Here is a 23,265-nt window from a genome sequence, read left to right as displayed (position 1 = left end):
GACGCTGGAAACGGGGGCGATCCCCCCCCATAGCTGTTAGTGGGTGTTTATTGGGCAGGTGTTGAACAGTCTGGCAGCGTCCCTCGGCCCAGCTGCGGGTGCTCCTCCGGCACGGCCACCCCGCTGGGCACGGCCGCGGGCACAGTCTGTAGCAAGCTCGGGCGCAGGAGATGGGGTGGTTACTGGTGCGACTTGGGGTTGGAGGGGTGTAAGGAGGAGTCGTCAAACAGCGGGTTTCTCACTTCCATTTCTCCGGTCTGCCGTGGCGGCGGGAGAGGGATGGGGGAAAGAAAAGGTGAGAGGTCAGGAAGCAGTTGGGATTCAGCTGCCCCATCCCAAGAGGTTTGAGTCTGAACCCCAGCCCGGCAGGGAGGAGGGAGGGGAGGGGGGCGACCGAGTGGGCTGCAATGGATGACAAACACCAGGACTCCCATCACCCTGGAAAGGTGCTGCCTCCCTGGCAGGAGGGAATGAGTTGGGGTGATATGTAAAACCCAAGGTCTTGGGTGGGACGGGACCCCACAGCTGGGCTGGGGACCCCAGGACAGCAGTCCCAGCCTGGCTGGCAGAAACAGAGTTTCTTCTCAGACTGGGGACCCCAGGACGGGCCCTTCAGCACGGCTGGCAGGAATGGGGTGCCCTGCCCAGACTGCCTGCCTGCGATCAAGTGCCCTTTAATGGGCCTGTAAAGACCCACTGATGACCCTCGATCTGGGCCCTGATGGCCGCGCTCCGCAGCTATTACCATGTAAAAGGCTCCTCTAAGTCCCTTTGTGCTCTTTGTACCCAGGGCTGTTATGAGCTGCCCTTCCCCGAAGTCCCCTGCTAGCCAAGACACAAGGACGAGCCCCCCCAGCCCCGGTGCCCGGGAGCGGGTCGCCACAGGGATGGTGGGTCAGGTGTGCCAAAGGGCTGCTCCAGTTATCTGCTCCCGAGGAAAGCCTTGTGCCAGGACATGCACTCCTGCCCACTGGAGAGCTTCAGTGGGAGCTGGCCAGGGACATGGAGGGAGCAGAGGGGCAGAGGTTGGACCACCTCAAAGTTTGATGAAGAACATGTGGAAAAGGCTCCTCAGGCAGAAGTGCACGTTCCAGGCACATGTTAGACACCCCCACATGCACAGGGACCCCTGGCTTTCCTGCACCCACATACCGGAGCCAGCCCGGGGCACTCATACACGGTGAAGTCCCCATCCTCATTCTCCTCATCAGATGATGCTGAGTCTGGCAGCTTGGGCTCCTCTTTATGCCTGAGGGGAAGAAGATGTAGAGAGGAGGTGAAGCCCAGTGGGATGATTAGAACCATCCCAGTTAATGGCAGGATACTCTGTCTGCTACCAGGCTGCTTACTTCTCCAGGCAGAGCATCTGCTGCTTTTGGTGCTGGTAGTGGTACATTTGGGCACTCTGAGCCAGCGTCTTGTCCCCAGGCTGTGGAGAGAGCAGGAACAGCTGTGAAGATTGGGCTTTGGAGGGCCCCAGCCTGGCTGGTGGAGGGTCTCCACCATGTGGGAATCCCTCCAGCCGAGCACTGAAGCCCGAGTGCCAAACACCCCCGAGGGAGGGATATGGGTGCCTTACCGAGATCTTGTCATAGGGCAGGGGGCTGGCTACTCGCTGGGCTGAGTAGTCTGCTTTCTGTGCCAGCCTGACCTCCTTCTGCAGCCTGCCAGGGAGGGGCATTGGAATCAGGGTATCACTAAGGTTGGAAAAGTTTTCTAAGATCAAGCCCAGCCATTAACCCAGCACTGCTAAAGCCCACAATTAAACCACGTCCCCACGTGCCACATCCACGTGTTTTTTGAACACTTTCAGGGATGGTGACTCCACCACCTCCCTGGGCAACCCTTTCTAACGCCTTATGCCTGACCTTTACATGAATCTTCCCTAATATCCAACCTAAATCTCCCCTGAGACAGCTTGAGGCCATTTCCTTTCATCCTGTCCCTTGTTCCCTGGGAACAGAGCCTGACCCTCCCCTGGCTGCCCCCTCCTGTCAGGAAGTTGTGCAGAGAACGACTGTCCCCCTGAGCCTCTCTTTCTCCAGGTGAGCCCTCACAGCTCACTCAGCTACTCCTCAGCTGGAGACTTGTGCTCCAGACCCTTCGCCAGCTCCATTCCCTTCTCTGGACATGCTCCTGCCCCTCAATGTCTTTCCTGCCATGAGGGGCCCAAAACTGAACCAAGGATTTGAGGTGCCTCACCAGTGCCCACTGTGGGCACAATGACTTTTCTAGTTCATCCTAGAAGATGTGAGGAGCCATAGGAGCAGACGACTCCATTCAGGAGCCAGTGACCCTTGGAGGGTCAGCCCTGTTCCCTGTGATGGTGACAATGACAGGCATAGCCACCTCCCTCTCACGGGGCCTGGGCACAAGGCACCAACGTGCTGGCAGTGCCAGCACCCAACGCCACAGTGATGCCCACACCAGGTGCCATCTGCTCCCAGGAGCCTGCATCTGGCACGGAGGTGTCACACTACTGTCCCCCTGCCCCAGCCAGCTGATGCCGTATCTTGGTGGGACTATTGCCTCTCTTCCAACCCCTCATGCCTGGGAAGCATGGGAATACACTGCCCTGGGCATAGGGTCACTGAGGGACTGTCAGCAGCCCCAGCTCACCTGCACCAGCAGATGGCTGCCACGATCAGCGCTGAGATCCCGGCCACTGTGCACACCACAATCAGCCCTGCACAGGTGGAGAGGACAGCAAGGGACAGCAAGTGAGCTGGCAGCATGGTGACACCAGCCCATGCTTCCCTAGTGAGGGTGTGAAATCCCTTCCTCTGAGTCCCACGGTCTCACCAAGCACCATGTTGTCATTTTCAGGGATGGGGGACGCCTCCACCGGGTACTTCTGGACCGTGGCAGTGGTGGGGAGCGTGGTGGCTACCATGGTGTCAGCGGGACCCTGCTGCAGATTCTCCTCTCTCAGCCCACTGGCCACACGCCGTCTGCCGCCGTTGGGCACCAGGGTGGCTGCGGGAGAAGACAGAGCAGTGATGCCCAGGCACCTCCAGAGGGCAAACTTGCCTGTGGTGCAGGGTGTGGCTGCCAGGTATCTGGCACTGCTGGGAATGGGGATGAGCACTTACTCCTGGGTCTGCCATCCCGTAGCAGGTGATGGCGAGGAGCCTCCTGCCTGGCCAGCACATCCGCGAGAAAATCAATTTCTGCCTCCAAGCTGGGAACAGAGGTCCGTCCTATGGGAGAACGGGTGTGAGACAGGCACTGTGGGGTGCAGGTGTGCGCCCACCCCCAGGGTCAGACCAGTATCACCAGGAAGGGGCTCCTGTCCCAGCTCCAGCAAACATGGGTGGTGTTCAGTCTGAGGCCCCTCAGATGCAGCTCTCCGAAAGCTAGGACCCATACGTGTCCTTGCTGCTTTTGTGGGATTTTCACCCCACAAATGCTGGAGGATCAGGAGCAGCAGCATCTGCCCTCGTGCCAGAGGCAGCAGGTCCCACAGGCTCTGTGAGAGAGGGCAGGGTGCCAGCACCGAGTGTGCAGGACCTGCCCTGTGTCCCTGCCCCTGGAGTCACACAGCAGCTCTGAGTGAGGAGGGATGGGAGCTGGACCAAGACAGATACTCCCCAGCTGCCCTGATTCCTCAGGGGTGAGGGCTAGCTTCAGCACAGTGAGTTACAGTCAGAGGACACCTGGTTTCACCCCAAACACTGGTTTTCACCCCAAATTCACCCAAGTCCTGTATAGCCCAGGGTGGCTGGAGCCACCCCAGAGCAGGGCTCAGCTTGGCTGTTCAGGAGAGCATGGGAGCCCTTGCTCCGGTAGAGGGGTTGGTTCCTGCCCAGTGCCTGGTGGGATGCAGCTCCTTTGGGAGCCCCATGCAGCAAGGGATGTACCCCCAGGGGCCAAACCCAGCAGCATCTCACAGGTGGCTGCCCAAGCCCAAGCCTCAGCACGGTGCCCACCAGGGACATCTGCCCCTCAGGGGGCTCTTGCAGCATCAGGCACAGGCAGGACTCCCACTCTGGCCTGAGGTGACAGCATTGCAGCAAGAGTGGAGTCGCTCTTCTCAGGCTCTTCAAGCAGAGTCCAGCTCTGACACTCACCACTGCTTTTAACAGGATTAAACTCAACTTCAAAGTCAGTAGACATCCCTGTCCCCATCTCAATCCCCATCCTGTTCCTGCTTCCTTTGCCCATTCAGACTGTCGCCTCAGAGAAGCCCTGGGGCCTAAATCCAGACACACTAAGGCAAGGTGGTACTGGCAGCTTGATTCTCAGATAATTCAAGGTTATAACAATTAACATCTCCTCTGGAATCTGTCCTCACATCCAGTGTTTGGAAATAAACCCTGATTCCCTCTGTAGCCATGCACAACCACCACCTTGCTGCCCCATGACTCAGAGCCACATGAGGCAAAAGAATTTAAAAGGGGGACACTTGCTTTAAACAAAAGCACCAAGAGTCACTGTCCCTACATCCTCCATTGCCCTTGTGTCCCCAAACTGCCCCCAGCCTCCCCTTGGCCAGAGCCCTGTGTTTCCCTGGCTCTTTGCACCCTGTTATTTGCATCCCAGAGCAGCACCATGGTGAAGTGGTGCCAGGCTGGGGCTGTGCCTGTGCTGTGCCCAATAGGTGAGTGCCATGGTGACAAGGTGCCAGCATGGGGCCAAGGTCTCCCAACGGGCAAGGGAGTTGGCATGGGACCCAGTGTGACAGCCCTGTGCCTTAGGGGGACATCCTGGTGCCCAGGATGCGGATAGCCCTGTGCCAGGGGACATCCTAATGCCTGGGATGGAGACATTTGGCTCTAGCTCGCCTCTGCACTCTGGAAAAGGTCTGTCTCCACAGGGGACAACTCTGTCCATCCCATGTGTGCCACCACCAGGCTGTGCTGGTGTTGGATGTGATGTGGCTGGAAAGAGGAAAATAAAGTTGAAAAAGCAGCCAGAGCAGCTGCCAGGTCCCTCAGCTTCCCACCCTGTGGGAGTGTGTGAAGTGGCACACAGGAAACTGAGGCAGCAGTTTGGGGTCCTGGCGTTGTTGCAGCACCTGGGTTGTGCCACTTACCTGCACTAACCAGCTTTATCATCAAATTCTCTTCAAGTGGCTAAAAGCTGCCCACCTCCTATTCTGTGTGGCAGCTAAACCTCCCCTCACTAGGGGAGGTTTAGCTTCCACAGCTTCTACCACACATTTGAGGGCACTGCGGGCTGGATCCTGCCAGGCACTGTGGGTGTGTGAGATGCTGGCCCTGAGCTACTCCAGGGAATAGGGGGCCGGGGTGAGCCCCAGTTCTTGCCAGACCGCCCCAGGAGCAGGAGCAGAGATGTCCAGGCAGGGCACACAGGGCACGGACGGGACAGGGCACACAGGACATGCACAGGGGCACTCGGGGGTGCAGGCAGGGCTTTAGCAGGCTGCGGGTGCCCCCTCATGGTAGTTGCCACCAGTGCTGCAGCAGGACGGCATGGCCAGGCAGGCACACAGCCTCCCTCTGCTCTGCCCCTGGCCTCTCCTCAGGGCTTCCATCTCCTCAGGGCTCAACCCTGGGCCACACACCTACCCTGACAGTTTGGGGAAACAGGGACCAAGGAAAGACACATAAGGCTTCTGCCATGGGCTGAAGAAACCTGTAACTGACAGTGTCCACAGGAGGGCACAAAATTCTTATAAATCCACTAATTTCTATAGTCCTGCCCCAGGATGGCTGATGTCCTTTTTGATGCTGGCAGCACAGCAAGCAGGAAAGGAGGAACACCCATGTCTGTGAGCTGAGGCTCCTTTTCCCCCTTTTCCCAAAGTGCTTCCTGCAGCCCAGTGGAGCTCCATGCTGGTCAAGCAGAGGCAGGGATGAGACCCACTATCTCAAAGCACATCACTCAAACCCATCACAGCACACACACACAGCACCATGGAGCGTGTGGGATTTTGAGTGGCTCAGAGCCCTGCGCAAGACAGCAGCAGCCAGGTGCAGACAGCCAGCTGTGGGATGCAGTGTACCCAGTGTACTCAGATTTCATGCTCCCATCTCACCTCTGTGCTGATGCTGTGTCAGGTATGCCAAGAGCCCTACACATAATGGCAGGAACACTCACATGCCCTCCTGAGACCCCAAATGGTGCTTTTCACCTCAAAAAGCTGCTTTTGGGAGAGGATCCCTGGCTCCTGCCAGGAACTGTGGGGATGGCACAGTGGCAGGATCTCAGGATTGGCTTCATCAGCAGTCACAAGTGGCTCAAGGATGTGTAACCCTTTAAAGGGTCTGCCTACATAGCAAAAGGGCTGCATGTGTATTCCCTTTAAAGGCTTAGGCATCCTTGGGCTACAGTGGTCCCCTGTTTGCCTTGCATCTCCCCCAAAATGCAGCTATCACAGCCCCTCTTCATCCTCACAGTCCTCTCCAGTGCTGCTACCAGACAAAGGTACAGGCAAGATGAGAAAGAAAGCCCCCACGGAAAAATAAATGGTGCTTCCCTGCCAAGAGAAGCTGGGCATCCTCAGAATGTTAAAATGGGGGATTTGGGAGGGGATCCCCCTTTTTTATTTAACACAGTCCCCACACTTTTGCTGCCACAAGCTAGTGGCATTGCTTGGGACAACAGGATGGGACTGGGAGAGACCTTGGTGTCACCATCCTCCCATGGTGGGTCCTTAGAGGATGGTACCATGGTCCTGCATCTTTCTGCGTAAGGATGCAACTGTGGCCACATCCTTCAGAAAGGAGCTGGGTTGCTATGGAGACACCAGCGCATGTGCAGCCCTTGCGAGAGGGGAATTTGCTCTCAAGACTTCACATTAAAAAATGAACTATAAACTGCTAAAGCTATTCAGTGCCAGTGGGTGAAGAGCCCGTGGCAGGGGCACTGACTGCTGTCAAACACCAAGTCTAGACCCTATTCCTGTGCCATCCCCTCTTATCCTCCCAGCCATCCCTCCCGTGTCAGCCTAAGGGTCTTGCTTTGGGGGTCTCCCCTCTGATTTACAGGGTAATTCTCCTGCCAGGAGGAATGGCACTGAAGGCATGCTGGGTTCTGATATCCTCCATGTGCCCACCTAGGCTGAGCCATGGGCAAAGGATATCTCCAACTGCACCCCAATAGGACCCTGAACATGCTCAACAACACAAAGCAAACCCTTAAAACCCAGAGGACCTTTCCATGTCTGCATGGAGCTCAGATGCAGGGGGAGCTGCTTCCCTGGTTCAATGACCAGTGCTTGTGCATCCTGCCTGGCATAGGACAAGCCACTCTGCATGTTTTTAGAAGCTCCCCAGGAGTTGGGAACCCCTTAGCAGGAGGCTTTTGGGGGCAGTGGGAGTGAAGAGCAGGTGGAGAAGGGTGGGCTGGGAGAGATACCAATACATTCTGCACCAGGAGGTGACTCAGAGGTGCTCCAGAGGACCTTGCGTCCAGGCAGTTCCCAGCAGAACCTACCAGGAACAGCCTGAGGGCATGGCCAGTCCTGGCCTCTTCCCCAGCCACAGAGGCCACCCCACTTTATAGCAGTAAATAATTGCGTGGAGCCATAATTATGATCTTAACTCACCTGCAAGATGAGCCCATGATAAGGGGGCACAGAAGTAGCTCTGCCACGGCTTTCCAAGCTGCATGAAGAGTTGACTGTCATGCTAAAAAATGCCTATGCCTGGCCCCCAGCACTGTCTTTGCAGCTGAACCAGGGACACAGATGCCAAAGCCGCATTGGGAGCACCCTTCAAATATTGCAGTAGCAGTGGGATGGGTGACCATGCTGACCTGGGCTACCACAGCCCCTTAGATCCCTCGGGGATGGAGCCAGGAATAACACCCAGTGTGACCCTCTGTGCCCTCGTGTGCAGCCAGGGAGTGGTCCTGCCAGTCACAGCTGACTGCAGCCCTCCCATGATGGATGCTGGGCATCACCCAAGGCAGAAAGAGCAGTCCTGAACCACAGGCCAACGTCTCAAACCAAAGGGAATCAGGCACTGAAATCCCAGACACTGGCACCAGCTCAGCCCTGAGCTGGGGGATGGGTGAGGCCATGGGCAGAGTAAGTCACTGCTCTGTGTGCTGAAGGCGGCTCCCCTGCTCCTGCAAAGCCTGAATCCTGGCATAGCCAGGCAGACCCTGGAGATCCCCAGAAGCTGCCTGTCCTACTCCTGTCCTTGGCTTCCCATGGTGCTGATAGGGCCAATCATCAGAGCAGGATGCACATAGAGCAGGATGGGGTTGCCAGCCCAAAACCACCCCACCAGGTGAGGCAAGTGGGGTGAGAGGGAGAAGAGCAGCTGTCCCCAAAGAGATACAGCTGCCACGGAAAGAAGGAAGAGGATGGGGTACTGCTGGGGTGGGGGGCTGTCCTGAGGCACAGAACCTCCCAGAGCTGCAGAGTAGGTGTGCAGGCAGAGGGGTGGAGGGTAGGTGCACCTACCACTGGGTGAGAGCTGCTTCTGGACACAGTGCCCACGGTCGTCCTCCTGGAAGGGGGGCAGGCAGGGCCCACAGGCACCTGACCCCGGCGGGCAGAACTCCCGGCGCTGCAGGGCACAGTCCAGGCTCCGGGGACACAACGCTGCTGTGGGGGCAGGAAAAAACAGCTCAGGAGGAGAAGAGGGGTCAAACACACCCCCAGGTCTGGTCATGGCTTTTTGGAGTGGGACCCAGCTGCCCTGGGCTGCCCATGGGTGCTCCTGCTGCAGCTCTCAGCTATCAATGGGCTTCACCACAGCTGCCCCAAGGCCCCACTTAGCCTCCACAAAGCCATTACCAGCTGGAATTAACCACGAGCTTAATTACAGTAGAGTTGGATTAAATGATCTTCATGGGTCCCTGGGTCCCTTCTAACTTGAAGTAGTCTGTGACTCCGTGACACGCACAAGGCAGTTGCAGTGATGAGCATGCAGTGCCCATACCCCTCAAGAGTCCCCAGACCCAGAGTGCCACCATACTGTGGGACACAATGTGGGAGTGCTGCAGCACCTGCAGGATCTCCTGCCGCTGCCTGCACTGCATGGGGAGATGAAATCCAGCCAGCACAGACCGATGCTGGTGTGGTGACTGTCAAATCAGAAGTCCCAAACTCCCCCAAAGCCTCAGCGGGGTGTGACAGTGCTGGTACCAGCACTTAGGCTTCCATCCCTTCAACATTCCCTGCAGGAAGCAGTGGGAGCCAGCCCTCCCTGGCACTGAACTGCACTCCAAACCTCGTTCGCAGTTTCATGTGGCATCTCATGCCCATATCAGCCTCAGGGAGTCTTCACTCCCTGGGTACAGGCATGAGTCCCCCAGGCTCCAGCCTCACCAACCCACTGTGTCATGGCAGTGCCATCATGGCTGGGTCTTCACCCCAGGAGGTGGACCTCCCTGGGGGACACAAGGTCCCTGTGTCCTACACAAAGCTGGTCCTGGGCCAGGTGATGGTGGCAAACCATGTGCAGAGCTGGAGACAGGAACTGTGACACGAAGGGCCAGCACTCAGGTACCACCTGTGGCAGGGAGCTGTTGGGGGGACACTGGGGTCCTGGCTTTGATGGTGACACTGCTGGTCCTGCGGCAGCTTGAGTGTCTTTCCCTCACAGGCTGGTGGCAGTGTGGAACCAGGTGCCCCTCAGTGCACCCAGCACTCAGGCCGGGCACAACTGTGTGGGAGGAAGAGCTGGATGGGGTCACAGCTGGATGGGGTTGCACACACTGGCTGGGGGTGCGGCACACAGCTGCCCTATTCTGCTCCTCACCTTGCTGCTGCCCGCAGTGTTCCCACAGGCAGCAGCGGGCAGGGAGCAGGACTGTGGGGTTGCACTGGAGCAGGGCCAGGCTGACAATGAATCACAGCAGGAGCAGGCTCCCAGCACCGGCTCACGCACCCCAAGCAGCCCCTGCCAGCCCTCGCCACCCACACCGGCACCAGCAATGCACCGGCCGCCTACGCGTCCTGCGCCCATGCCTGGGGACGGCAACACCGGGGACAGCCCCAGCGCACTCCACAGCGAGGGGTGCCACAGCTGTGGGGGCTGTCCTGAGCACCCCCGGCCCTGCAGAACACCAGGCGCGAGGGGCCCAGCACCCTGTACACAGTTGAGAGTCCTAAACAGGACAGAACTGGCAGAACACAAATCATGACAGTTCTGCTCCCCCAGCAAGGGCGCAGGAAAGATATCACCCCAAAGCCACACAAGCGGGATATGCAACCCCCTGCCTTTGCATGGCCATATTTCACCATCAAACTGCTCCCTGGAGAGTGCAGCTGCTACTAAGAACCCCCAGCCTGTGCCCAGGCAACTCCCCACTGCACTCCATGAGGAAGTCATCACCTTCCCCACTTCGGCTGGCACTGGCAAGGGTGCACCAACTGTGATTTTAATGCTGGCTAACCCCCATACCAGGCACAGCTGCCTGGAGGGAGTGCGCTCAGGGTGGGGGAAAGTGCCTGCTGTGCCCATGGGAGCCGGGTTTTTTGTGGAACTGTTTGCTCCCTGGGGATGGTGTGGGGCTTGGCCATGTGGCTGAGGTGCAATTAGTGCTTAATGGGCAAATAATGAGATGTCTAAGCACAGAAATTGGACTTGGCTCCTGGCTTCACCTCCCCAGCATTACTATCAAGGCCGCTCTGTTTAAAAACAGGGCAGGAGGAGGATGCGGCACTGTGCAGCCTCAGGATGGGGACATGTCGCAGCCCCATGGGGCAGTGGGGAATACACCTCTAGGGGCCCCTGTCTGTGCCACAGGCCTATGGAAACACTTCCTCCCAAAACAGGTGCTGCCAAAAGCTGATCACCAGTGGAGGAAGTCACCCTGTTGTGGGTCACCCAGCAGAGCCACTTTGTGAGGAGTGATGGGGGCAGAGCCCTGAGCCAGAGCAACTGGGTACATAATGCCCAGGCTGGATCCCAGTGAAGGCTGTTATCTCTGTTTGAGGAACGAGCTGTGCTTGCCCAGCTGTCACTGGCTGCAATTCAGAACTCCCCATGTGTCACCAGCCAGTGACTGGGGAGCTGGCATCGCTGCGTGGGCACCCTGTGGATTGAGGGGGCCCACAGGGGCTTTGCCACTCCCTGAGCCCACCTCAAAGCCCAGCAGTGAGAGTCCTTTGCTGCTGGGAGTGGGCACCAGCTAGGTGATGGGGACCGGGCACTCTGTGTGCCACCACCCAGGTGCCACATGGCCACCTCCAGCCCTGACCGCTGCCACCCTGTGGGGCTGTCAAACTGCACTGCCCCAATGCTGCCCCACCCTTGCACACTCACAGATTCCTGGGGGCTGGTGTCACCTGTCCAGTGCTTGAGCAGGCAGGCGGTGGGTTCCCCAACACTTTGGCCATGGGTCCCCCCTCCTGAACACTCACCCCGAGGCAGGGTACTGGGGCTGGCACAGCATGTTGGTCCCAATTCCACCCAGCTGTGGCCATGTCACCACCATGCCACCCACCTGTTACCAGTGCCAGCATGCCTGCTGCAGCTCTCAGTCTTGCCTCTGCACCTGCAGGGCTGCTGTTGAATCTGGGGAGTTTGTGATCCCGCCACCCCAACCATGGTCCCTGCTTGGCACCAGTGCAGCCCAGCATGGCCTGGCCACAAGTGGGATGGGCAGAGGGACCCAAACTGGGGTCCAGGTGGGGTCCTGCGAGGACCCTAACCCTGCATGGCCCTGCCAGCAGGACAGTACAGACCAAGAGGAGCAAGCCATGAATGATATGGAATGTGCAGCCAGCACCAGACACGGCACAGCCAGGATGCTGCTGTCCAGATGTGCCAGGGGTGTTTGGAGGAGGGGGATGCTCCAATTGCTGTCATTGGCCTGCCATGGTGCTCAACTCCTGTGCAGGTGGGCAGGGAGCCTAGAACAGCACAACTGTGATGACCCCTTAAACCGAGCTCAAGCCCGGGCTGAGCTGCCAGTGCTGGAGGAGCCGAGTGACTCCCTGCAGGCAGGACCCCAGCCCAAGGCCAGTGGGTGCATGGGACACAGCAGTTGGCACAGACAGACAGCAGGTGGGCATGAGCTGCAGATATGTAAGCAGGAACAAACCTATGCCCAGGAGGAAACATGGTCATGCGAGCAGCAAGGCCTCTGGATGTGTTATCCATGGGAGAAAGCTGAGCACACAGCTCCATCCCCAAGGACTCAGCCTGAGGAGAGCTGTGCTGGGCACCCAGGGTGGCACTCGGGACCAGCAGAGTGCTTGTGACAGGGGGTGCCCAGGCAGGGCATAGAGCTATTGGCAGTCACAGACTGGATGGAGCAGCTCTTCCATACTCATGCCAAAACATACAGGTGAAAAAGAAACAAAAATAAACCCGAGGAGGACATTTGTGTGGCCAGGGAAGCAGGGACTGCCCCCGCTGCGTCACTGCTGCAGATAGATAAAAGTGAACATAAGAGGATCATTAACTAGCGCCGAGCACTGGTGCGAATGTTTAAGGTTCTGGCAACGCCAACACCCAGCCTCCCTCCCAGCTGCCAGCCCCAGTGCCAACAGTGGGAGCTGGCAGAGGCCACTGGGCATGGGCTGAGCCCACTGGGCATTGGCTGCATGGCCACATGGGCACAAAGCAGCCTGCCCAGGACCACCGGGTCTGGCCCCTCTATGGCAGCAGGACATGGCCCCGGGTGGGACATGGGCAACGGAGGGGGGATATCGGGGTGTCTGGTGAACAGGGTGCAGGTCTCACTCCCATGTCGGGCCCTTGCATACTGGCAGAGGCTGAGGGAAGACCACAGCAAGGCCATGACAGAGCCCCAGCAGCGGCAGCAGCCCCCGCAGAGCCTGCAATGGCGTGGTCTCTGCCAGCTCCACTCCAAGATCATTCCTTCTCCTCTTCTTCCTCATCCTCCTCCTCCAGCCAGATAATGTGGGAACTGCTGAGGGCCCTGCCTACAGCCTGCCTGGCAGTACTTCCACTGCCAGCTGGCACTGGCCGTGGCTCCCTCCCAACTCTGTAAAGTGCTCCTGGCTCTGAAGGAGCACTCTGGAGCAGGCCCAGGGCAGGCTGGTATGATGCCCCCACCAGACCTCAGCCCTCGAGGGCTCACTTATCCCTGTCCAGAGTCTCCCTGGGCAGGGGCAGTGCTGCTGTCCAGCAGCATGCAGGAGCAGGGGTTGCTGAGGCACCCCAGCACCTCACCTCCACTGCCCCATGCCCAGGGATGTGGCTTCTGAAGTGAGTCAGTGGTAGTGACTGCCAGCAGCTGCAGTAACAATGCCAGGCTGGACGCTGTACACACCAGCCACGGGTGACACACACCAAGCAGAGGTGACACACACCAGCCACAAGTGACACGTAGAGTGACTGCAGATGGACACCTTGCTGGTGGCTGTGGCTTGGTGGGCTTCCTGACCCAGCTGCATCCCCCTGCCCTGCTGTCTCTTGCACTAGGAAGCAGATGGATGGGGACTGGGGGTGAACCCCCGGAGCAATGCTCACTCCTGGACACAGCTGGCACCACTGCTCGGGCAGTCCCTGTGCCACTGCCAGCAGCTGCTCACATCACTGCTGTGCTCCTGTCCCTGAAAATGCAGCAGCCAAGCCCCCTCCCACCAGAGACAGTGGAGCAGGGCTCTCTGCAGCACTGACCCAGCAAACCAGGAGTGGGGGGATGCTGGTCACATCACGTCACTGCTGGGAACAGATCATGGGCACAGCCATGGCCACCAGTCTGGCCCCATGTCCTGCAGCAGCACCAGTGTGTGCTAGTCCACCAGTGAGGGAGCAGCTGGAAGTGCTTCTTTGTGCTTCAGCAGATTTGGTCAGGCAGATGCAACATGCCAGGAACTCCCATCCCTGAGGCCACCAGGGCTCGTGTCCTGGCTCCCAGCTTCGGCTGGTGGGTGATGAGGTCTGGCCCAGCTGGCAGGGATGATCTCCAGCACAGTTTCTGTCATGGCCAAGAAACAGTGCCAGCAAGAAACGTGTGCCACAGGCTGGGGACAGGGAACAGCTGTAGGGAACCCCTGGGAGCAGTCCCTATGCCCGCACAGCAAACGCCTCTTACTGCACCCTGCTCCCACCGAGGGGACAGTCCCACTGATGGGACAGTCCCACCAGACACAGCCCCACCCAGGAACTATGTAAAAAGGCCTCATCCTCACCACTCCCCCCACTCCCATCTCCCACCCCCATCCTTACCCAGCTGCTGCTGCTTTGGGGCCACTAGCCCAGAGCCCTGGGCTACAGGCAGCACAGACAGTGTGGTGGGCACCCATGCTGCAGCTCTGAGGCCATCATGATGGGCTTCCAGAGCCTTGTCCTGCTCCACGTTCAATGCCCAGGGGGAAAGGGAGCTGAGTCAGGTTCCTGCAGAGTTGGGAAGATGCCAAGCCCTCGGCATCCCCAAACACATTGCCTCCCAACCATCAGTGTTCCCCAGAGACTGTCCCTGCTCTAGAGGAGCACCCCAAAATCCCAAGTTGCTCCTGTGATTCCAGGCTGGGGCAGAAGCAGGCAATCTCCAGTAGGCTGAGGGAATGGAATTTTGTGTCATCACTACTCAAAGCCCTTAAATGGACCAAAAAAATCCCCGTTCCTTGCCCTGGCAGCCTGCCTGCTGTGCAAACGAAACAGCTGGATTGGCAGGGTTGTAGGAACAGGAGATAGCACCAGGATGGTTGGAAACAGCTCCAGCAAACCACAAATCCAGACCCCAGCAGAGACTGGGCAGAGCCAGGAGATAGTAGAGAACATGGCTCTCCTAGCCTGTGGCCGGTGAGGAAGGCATCAAGCCAGCAAGACCCCCCTGGTATCCCAGCCTCAACAATCCTGGATGCTGACAGCCCCAGCCCCGCAGAGGCTGCCACACCCAGGATGTGCACACTGCATCCCCTCCTGTGCCCCTGTGCCAGGGGATCTCCAGCCACAAATGCCTTCAGATATTCAGGAAGAGAAGAAAGAATAAAAAAAGGCAAAAGGCAAACCAGGTGCCATATGCCATTCCCCCAGGCCTACCCACCCAAATCTGCCACTGGCTTTCCTTCGTTGCATGCACACCCACCCATGCCGAGGACCCCAGGCTGCCACCAATACCACCTCATCCCAATGCATCTGGCTGCTCTTTTGCAGCCCGAACCACCCACTTCAAGTCTTGTTTATCAGGTTTTTCTCAAGTAAATACCAATGAACTTTGCACATGCACTGAGCCGGCTGGGTCTGGGGTTGGGTTCTTTAATTCCCTTCTTATTGGGCAGGTTTTGCACCACATCACAAGTGAAGCAGCTGGTAGTCAGGGCTATGGTGCACAGCAAGCACCATCAAGGGGCCTCTCCTCGCACCCCTGAGGTGCTCCAGAACTCTCCAATGAGCAGCACAGCACTGTCTTGGTCCTTTGCTGGGCCAGCATCACAGGGGATGGGCAGCCCCGGCACCACAGACCCACCTGAAGCACTGAGCAGTCTGGAAGGAAGGGGGTGGGGTCCAGCTCTCTCCTAAGGGCATTCCTGGGCACTGACCCATCTGCAGGAGAGCACCCCATGGGTACACACTTGCCCGGTGAGCTGCAGCAGAGCCACAGCCCTGGGTTAGCTCTCTCTGTGTGATGGCAGGGAGGTGGGAGAGCGCAGCTCATCCCACAGCTCAGCACCCAAGGAGCTGCCAGGCCAGGGACCACCACAGCTCGGTCATCTGAAAGCAGCCACAGGCTCCCACGCACTCTCACTACTGGGCTGGAAATATCCACCTGGAGCAGCAGCACCACTGCACCCGCCAGGGCCAAGATGCTCTTTAGCAAAGCCAAAGTCATCCCACACCACCACCAGAGACATCCCGAAGCCGTTGGGAAAGAGGCACCAGCAAAATTTTGCTGATGACTCCAGCAGCTCAGAGGTGGCATTGTTCAAGGTGAGGATTCTGTCTGTCTGTCCAGCTCCCTTTGTCTAAGCTCCCATCAGCCCATTACCCTGAAATAGATGCCTGGGGACACAGCTCCTCACCCATGGGTGCTGGAGCAATAGGAGCCAACCTTTATAGCTGTTGGAATAGCCATTAGAAGAACAGCCTTTGGAACAAGGGCAGGCAAGGGGACTCCAGGTGGGCACCCTCCATGCTGGTGGACATGCAAGAGCAGAGGCAGGCAGAAACGCAGGGGCTGCAGCACCCACCCCGCTGGGGTTGCACCTGCAGGTACACCCGCACTGATTCAGCGACCACCAGTGATAAAGACCTGCAGGGCCATTGTGTCCCATGGGGCAGAGCCCAGAAACTAAGAGGCCACATCAACACAGAACCTGGGTGTCCATGGGATGCACAGCTGCATCCTAGGGGTGCTGGTGCATGCAGCATCCGAGGGCTCTTGATAAAGGGATGCAGATGGTGCTAAAAGAGCTGGACCCAGACATTTTGGGGTATTTGCTGCATAGGAAAGGTCAGCTCAGGAAAACCCTCTCCTTCCTAGCCAGGAAGCCAGGAATGATGGCTGCAGGACGGGTCATGTTACAGCAGCTCACCAGGCTGCCCTCTCTTCCAATTTAGGGCCCTCTCACTCTCTCTGACAGGTGTGAGATGATGAAGCCGCCGAGGCAGAGCAGCTCTTCGCCCACAAGAGAGCAGCCATGGGTGCTGTGGGTGCACTGGAGACCTGTACCTTCCACACCTCCTGTCTCCACCTCCACCACAGTCTCCGTTCTATAGGAATGGAAGAGGGGCCAGGAGCCCAGGGAACCCCTGTATCACAATGAGTCAGGGTCCCTGACAGCACTCAGCTGACATGTCACCTCTCATGTCACCCACCTAGTGCGATGGGTTCCCACTCAAACAGCGAATACCTCTCAAAAGCTTTGCCATCCTCTATCTGTGCAGGAAGTGCCCCAGCATGTGCCAGAGTGTGCATGGGTTAACCTGGGCGGTTGCAGCCCACGTGCTCCAGGGCAGGATAAGGCAGGGACCAGGACCCGCTCTGGCTGCGTTTCCTTCCTCCAATTCAAACCTCACTCCAGGCACTTAACGGCCAGTTTCTTCCTGTTGCAATTCTCGTTAGCTCACAAAGTGGCTAATTACAGGCCTGCAGCTGCCATTTGGAGTGGCAGCAGCGCTGGGTTATGCCCAAGCACAGGAGGGAGATACCTCAGCGCTGGCAGCGGCATTGGGGCCAAGCCCAAGTGTTTTGGGGCCAGCCAGCCCAGGGGAGCCACTACCCCCCTCAGGGACCAGACCCAGAGCTCTTGGTGGGGACCAAGCACCAGGGCACAGTGTTTATGGATTTAATGCAGGGATGGGACTGATGGCACCTTCTGAACTCTGTGCCCAGGGACCCAGCACCTTGCACATGGGGAAAGGCCATCCCATCAGCCCTCTTGTCCCTGGGCACCAAATCACCCATCCTGTCCACAGCATGCCCATTGCTCTTGTCTGCAGCAGCCCCTATTAACTTTTTCATTCCTGGAGCCTCCACTACGCTATCACCCCTCCTGTCTCCAGCATCGCCACACCTCTCCTGTCCTCAGCACACTGTCCATCCCATGACCCCTTAAGTTCCCCCTGCCACACTGTCACCCTGATATCCCACATCACTCCTCTAGTCTCCAGCATCCATCACCAACCTCTGTGTCCCCAGTGCCCTGACCATACTGTCACCCCGTGATGCCGTGCCCCCCCCGGAAGCACCCGGCAGGGCTAAGCCGATTACGTCCCTTAATACCCCCATGGCCCAGAAGAGACATTTCAGGCAAATGTCAATGCACCTTCCCCTGAGCTGTGGGAAGACTTGGGCTCCCTGGGGACTAAGGGATCCCTGGGATGAGGGACCAATCTCCAGCACTGCCAGGAAATCGCAGATCCAAAGGACCTGACCCTGCACAGTGCAAGCAGGCCCCTGGCTCCAGAATCCAGGGCTCCCCACCCTGAGCTCCAGCTCTCCACACACCGGCACCCCCAGGGTATTGCTAGGGTACATATGGATTTGTGAGTCCCCACAAAGGTACAGCAAAAGGGATGAGGGACTTTCACCCCATCTCTTCCATAAACTCTTCCTTGATGCTGATTCTGCAATTGGAATTATCAGACATCTTTCCACCCATTCCCCCTCCTCAGGTCTGCAGACGGAGCCCCGCCCATGTCCCTGGCATGGGTGCCAGCTCCTTGGAGCCCCATGGGATGCCTGTGCCCCACATCCCAGGTCCTCCACACCTCATGCCCACAAGGGCTCCTTTCCCACAGTGGGAACCAGCTGAGCACAAGTAACCCCAGATAACAAGGTAGAGACATTATCTCCAAGAATAAAACCACATGGGCAGCACCCCAGTTGCTGCGTGGAGAAACACTTGGTCTGCACCAGTGTGGCAGACGACACCCACCACAAGAGGCTTGAAGGGATGTGGTGGCTGAGTGGGACTACTGCCCACCACTGCCACCACTCCCAGGAGAGACCCAGACAACCTTTCCTGTGCGTCAAGAAAAAACTGGGGCTGCTACCTGCAGATTGACTCATAGGATGTTGTGGGGCTGAGATCACTCCCTTCACTCGGCAGGGCAGCCAGGCCCCTGCAAGCACCACGGGTGCAGCACCAGTCCCGATGTCTTGCTCCCAACAGTGGCTTGGAGCTGCCGCAGCTTCAGGGGTCAGCATGGGGGTCCCTGGGGCTACTGCACCCACTGTGTCCCAACCCTGTTCCCAGTGCAGCGATGGACAAGCAGGCAAGGAGGAAAAGCTAAGAGATGGACAATCCTACCACAGGCTGAGCCTGGGAACTTCCCACGGGATGGCTCCTGCCTAGCCATACCCAGCTGGGAAGTTTGAGCAGCACCTGCATCACTGCAGAGCAGGGGCAGCCAGTATCAACACCAGCATCTGTGCTCCCACCCACGTCCCTGCAGAGCAGCATGAGGAGGAGCAGCAGTGCAGAGCCAGCAGGTCAAACGTGGCCAAATGGGTCACTTGGAGTGGAAACAAAACTCAGATTTTGCTGAGCATCTTCTCCAGATGTCTGTGGCAGCAGGATTCAGGATTGTTAAAAAATGGGGTTCTAGCCTGTCATCTCATTTGGAAAACTTTTTTTTTTGTTTGTTTAAAATAATAACAATGATAATAATAGATGAAATTTGGCAACCTAGTTACTCAAGAAGCGGGGAGAAATATGGCTGTCACTCATGCTCCGGGAAATGAAGCAAGGCAGGGCCTCTGCCCAAAGCCTGGTGTGATGCATAGAGACACGTGGGAGAAAAAAGCCCAGCTGAGGAGCAGCAAGCAAACCTAAACCACCTGCAGCACCTCCAAAGCACTGCTGCCCTTCCTCCAGCTTGGATCAGGCTCACAGCAAGATGAGGATGTTACTGAGCCACGTGCAGCTGCATCCCAGGAGATGGCATCTGCTGCACGGGCTCTGGGTTTCAGCACCAGCCAAGGAAAGTGAGGAGGAGGAGGAGAAGGAGATGCCAACCCCCATCTGAAGAAGCTTTGATGGAGCTGCAGAGGCAGGAGGATATGGGTATGGTGGTGTAGTACCTTGTCCCTGGCTCCCTCATTGCCAGGAGCCAGTTTCACCACAGAATAGGAGCTGCTCCTGGGCTTGCCACCTCCGCCTCACAGCCACCCCCAGAGAAAGCCAAGCTTGGCCCCATCTGCCCAGGAAAGGCAATTATAAAGTGAGAAGAAACAGCCAATGCTTCCTGTGCCCCACTGCACACAGAGAAAGGTGGTGGGGTTGGGACAGAGACTCTTTACCTGCCCAGCATCCCAGGGATATTTCTTCAGCCATCCCCAGGAGAAACCTACCTGGAGCTCCCCACTGCCACATGCCATACAACCTCAAACTCCTGGCAATGGGATGCTGCTGTTGGAAACAGTGCAAAGACACTGTCCCCAGCTTCTCTCAGGGGAAAGAGGTTGAGCTGAAAATCCAACACCACATGTGCCAAGAGCATGCAATATCCCAGCACTGGAACAGGCTGCTGATGTGCTGCCAGACTCCTTATGCTCACCTCACCTCCAGCATCCTCCTAGGGCTGGGAAGGGAGGGGAAGGGAAGGGGAAACTGTCACCATCCCCTGACAGCACCTGGGCACAGCCACCCCAGCAGCCCCTCCAGGGATGTGGCCCAACCAGCACTGCCAGGCCAGATGACCCCACACTAACCCCTAAATTCAGGAGGAGCAGAGATTATGCTGGATCACCAGTGGCTCATCCGAGCCGCCCGGATCTCCTTCCTCCCATCTCAGCCTGTGTCAGCAGTACCTCTGGAAGGGCCACCCCAGCCTTGGCTTGTGGGAAGAGGGGGAGTGCAGGAGCATCCCCACCTCTGCCTCCAACCCTCCAATGTAGAAACACACAGACGTTTTGATTCACTGGGAGATTTAAAAATTATTGCAGCTTCCCGCCGTCTCTCAGAGCACGCGGAAGCATGGCGAGGCCACCCGGGCCCCGGTTGACAGCACGCTGCCTGCCCGGCGTCCGCCTGCCCGGCGTCTGCCCTACCGGGAGCCAAAGCAGGGAAACAATATCAGATCCGCAAACAATGCTGGGAGCCAGGAGGCCCTTCCCGGCTCCTGCGCCAGCGAGGCGGAAAGCACCTGCCCGAGACAGGCCGTACCTAGCTAGGGACAAGGCACCTCCCCGGGGCGGGCAGCCACAGCCTTCCCCGCAGGCAGCAACGGGGCCTGGGGCTGCCTGGGGTTTTTGGGCCGTTGTTTGTGCCCATAACAGCCCCGCGCACCCCAGCAGTGAGCACAGAGCAAGGGGACACGGAGCATGTCCAGTGCCAGACACCCCAGGAGGAGAAATGTCCTAACCCAGACCCCGAAACTCAAACAATTCAAACCTGAACGCCCCGAAACAACCCTTCAGCAGACAGCAGGGCAGCTTAGGGCGGTGCTGCACGGGAGGGCGCGAAGGCCACCCATTCCTTCTGCCACGGTGGAGATCAGAAATGTCACCGTCACTGGTGTAGCGGGGCGATGCTGCGGCCGCTCCCGGGGCAATGAGGCAGGTGGGCAAACAGGGCTCCCTCCAGCGCAGCCCCCGGCGGCTCCCCAGGATGGCTCGGTCACTGCAGCACCCTTATTTTTTTTCTTTGTTTCGGTGTTTTTTGATGTCGTTTTAATTTTTTCCTACCAATAAAGGTGCTTCATGAGGGCCGCTCTCATGACTGTGTGCTCCTTCCCCACTCCAGAATCCACATCTGTAGGTCCCTCCAGCCCCCTCAAACAGCTGCTGGGGACCAGCCCTGCGGCGCTGCCACCCGCTGCCAGGCCCCTGCCTGCAGCAGCGGGCAGGAGAGCGACGGGGAGCGCTGCGGGGTGTGAGAAACCCCCGTGGGGCTTTGTGGCTAGGGCACCTCCTATCTTGCTCCACCCAAGAACACGAACGCCCACGGATGCTGATCCCTGGTGGGGATGGGGATAATGAGGGAGAAGAGGTGGGGCAACCGCACCAGGGTTCGTCGTGGGAGAGGACACGAGCATCCGCGGGGAAAGGGAGAGGACACGGACACGGGAGTGGGGGGAACGAAGATGTACTCACCGGCACGGGCGAGACGCAGACGGAAGGACCCGAGGGCGGTGAACAGCAGCAGCAGTGCTCCGCGACGGGCGGCAGCGCCCCGGGCCGCCACCATCGTCCACGTCCACGTCCACGGACACGGACACGGACACTGGCGGGCGCGGGGCCGCGGCGGCTGCGGACGGCGGGGCGGGGCCGGGGGCGGGACCAGGCGGATGGGCGGGGCCATGCGGAGGGGCGGGGTCATACTGCGTTTGGGCCACACCCCCTCCGCCAAAGCCCCGCCCCCCTGCGGCCCCGCGGCGGGACCGCTCCGGCACCAGCGACCCGAGGATGCTCCGAGCGCTGCACTCAGAGCCCGTTCCAGTGCCTAGGGTGGCTCCAGAGAGCTGGAGGGGGACTTTGGACAGGGGCCTGGAGTGACAGGATAAGGGGGAATGGCTTCCCACTGCCAGAGGGCAGGGTTACATGGGGTATTGGGAAGAAATAGTTCCCTATGGGAGTGGAAAGGTCCTGGCAGAGCTTGCCTAGAGAAGCTGTGGCTGTCCCATCCCTGGAAACGTTCAAAGCCAGATTGGACAGGGCTCTGAGCAAGTGGCAGGTGTCCCTGCCATGGCAGGGGTTGGACTATATGACCTTGAAACGTCCCTTCCAACCCAATGCAGTCTGTAATGCTATGTTGGGATCTGGTTATTCCCCAGTCCCACATGAATGGCATACATTGGGAGTGTAGAGCTGGGGAATCTCACATGTGGGTCATGTGGTTGCTGGCTGGAGGTGTCTCATCCCTGCCTGCTCTGCAGCTGGGGCACCTGGCTTTGAGTGCTGGGTTTGTCAGACCTCCTCTGCAGCCACTGGCTTTGGATAGAGGCGTGCACTGCCAAAGCACCCCCTCCCTTCCCAGTCAGAGCCACATTCCTGGGTCACTCCCTTGCAAAACCTCTTTCCATATCCTGGATTAATCTCACATCTGTAGGGTTTGCTTTTCAACCCCTATGTCCTCTTCAGAGTACAAATGTCCCATCTGGCTGCAGGACAGTGGGTGCTTGGTGGTGATGTGCCTCCACAGCCACAAGCCCCAGAGATGCCACATGGACACCCCAGTCACACCAACAGCTATGTCCAGCAGGAATGTCAGGTTGTCTCTGTTTGCTGCAGAGCTCCCAGGTCACCCAAGGTTTTCCCCCATGGAATCAGGGGATGCTGTGCAAAATCCTGGCATCCAATCTCTGGCCCCAGCACAGACCTCTGGGCACAGACCTGAGGCCTTGGCACAAACACAAATGACATGATGCTGTATGGGACCTGCTGTCTGGGATCCTGCTGGCCAGCATGTGCTGCCTAATTCTCAGCATAGGGATTCCCATGGCTGTGCCCTGCTGCATGGCTGGGCTCAGCCCCAGCCGACACACTCGCAGCAGGAGCCCCGTTAGAGCGTAAGGTGCTCTGGCAGGCTGTCAGCCCGCTCCGAGCCTGTCCAAGGAATGCTGAGAGCAAGCTGCCATGGTGTGGTGTGACAGGGATGTCAGGCCTGGCTCTGGAAGGAATTGCCACCTGCTCGTGGCTCCCCCTGCCACCATGGCTGAGCAGGAAGGTGCCAGGTAGAGGTGGGTGATAGCATGGCATGCGGCCAGCCATGTCATCTGCTCCCAGAAGAATTGTTACCTCTTAAATTTACTTTATTCCTTAATTTCCTTGGCCCTTTGCTCCTGTGAAAGGGACTGTGAAAAAAAAAAAAAAAAAATCCCTGTCTGGGATTCTACTTCCCCAAGAAAAAGCTGCTGTCATAGTTTAGGAATGGCACTCCCCAATTTAGTGCTCCTGCCCAAGAGTCTCCCAAACAAGATGCTGCTCCCTCCCTCCCTTCCTCGCTTCTACGGCCTCCTTCCTGCTCTGGAAATG

The 23,265-nt window shown here is 58.2% G+C and overlaps 1 protein-coding gene across 4 annotated transcripts; it reads right to left on the bottom strand.

Moving 5' to 3' along the window:
- NPDC1 (neural proliferation, differentiation and control 1) lies at positions 1-21,529 on the bottom strand. 4 transcript variants are annotated; one of them, XM_053996739.1, is made up of 9 exons: positions 21,385-21,528; positions 8,378-8,521; positions 3,093-3,200; positions 2,803-2,976; positions 2,620-2,686; positions 1,580-1,697; positions 1,350-1,429; positions 1,153-1,249; positions 1-257 (listed from the first exon to the last, which is right to left on the bottom strand). In XM_053996739.1, exons 1-9 carry the CDS (start codon positions 21,476-21,478, stop codon positions 180-182), a joined length of 960 nt encoding a protein of 319 aa, XP_053852714.1. In that variant the 5' UTR covers positions 21,479-21,528; the 3' UTR covers positions 1-179. The 4 variants fall into 4 exon arrangements, with proteins under 4 accessions (XP_053852714.1, XP_053852715.1, XP_053852712.1 ...); XM_053996740.1 differs by having other exon boundaries at positions 1,580-1,664; positions 21,385-21,527; XM_053996737.1 differs by having other exon boundaries at positions 1,350-1,664; positions 21,385-21,529.
- Between the last annotated feature and the right edge of the window lie 1,736 nt (positions 21,530-23,265).

This window comes from Vidua macroura, chromosome 21 (genome assembly GCF_024509145.1).
Source record: "Vidua macroura isolate BioBank_ID:100142 chromosome 21, ASM2450914v1, whole genome shotgun sequence".
Lineage (NCBI taxonomy): Eukaryota > Metazoa > Chordata > Aves > Passeriformes > Viduidae > Vidua > Vidua macroura.
This window is presented reverse-complemented; position numbering and strand designations above follow the sequence as displayed.

Bases quoted from the DNA above. Each gene is read 5' to 3' on its own strand.
- NPDC1 (XM_053996737.1), bottom strand. From the start codon at position 21,478: ATGGTGGCGGCCCGGGGCGCTGCCGCCCGTCGCGGAGCACTGCTGCTG. The intron at 2,977-3,092 runs GTAAGTGCTCAT...CTTCTCCCGCAG, and splicing joins ACGGGATGGCAGACCCAGGA to CCACCCTGGTGCCCAACGGC. The intron at 2,687-2,802 runs GTGAGACCGTGG...CCACCTGTGCAG, and splicing joins AAATGACAACATGGTGCTTG to GGCTGATTGTGGTGTGCACA.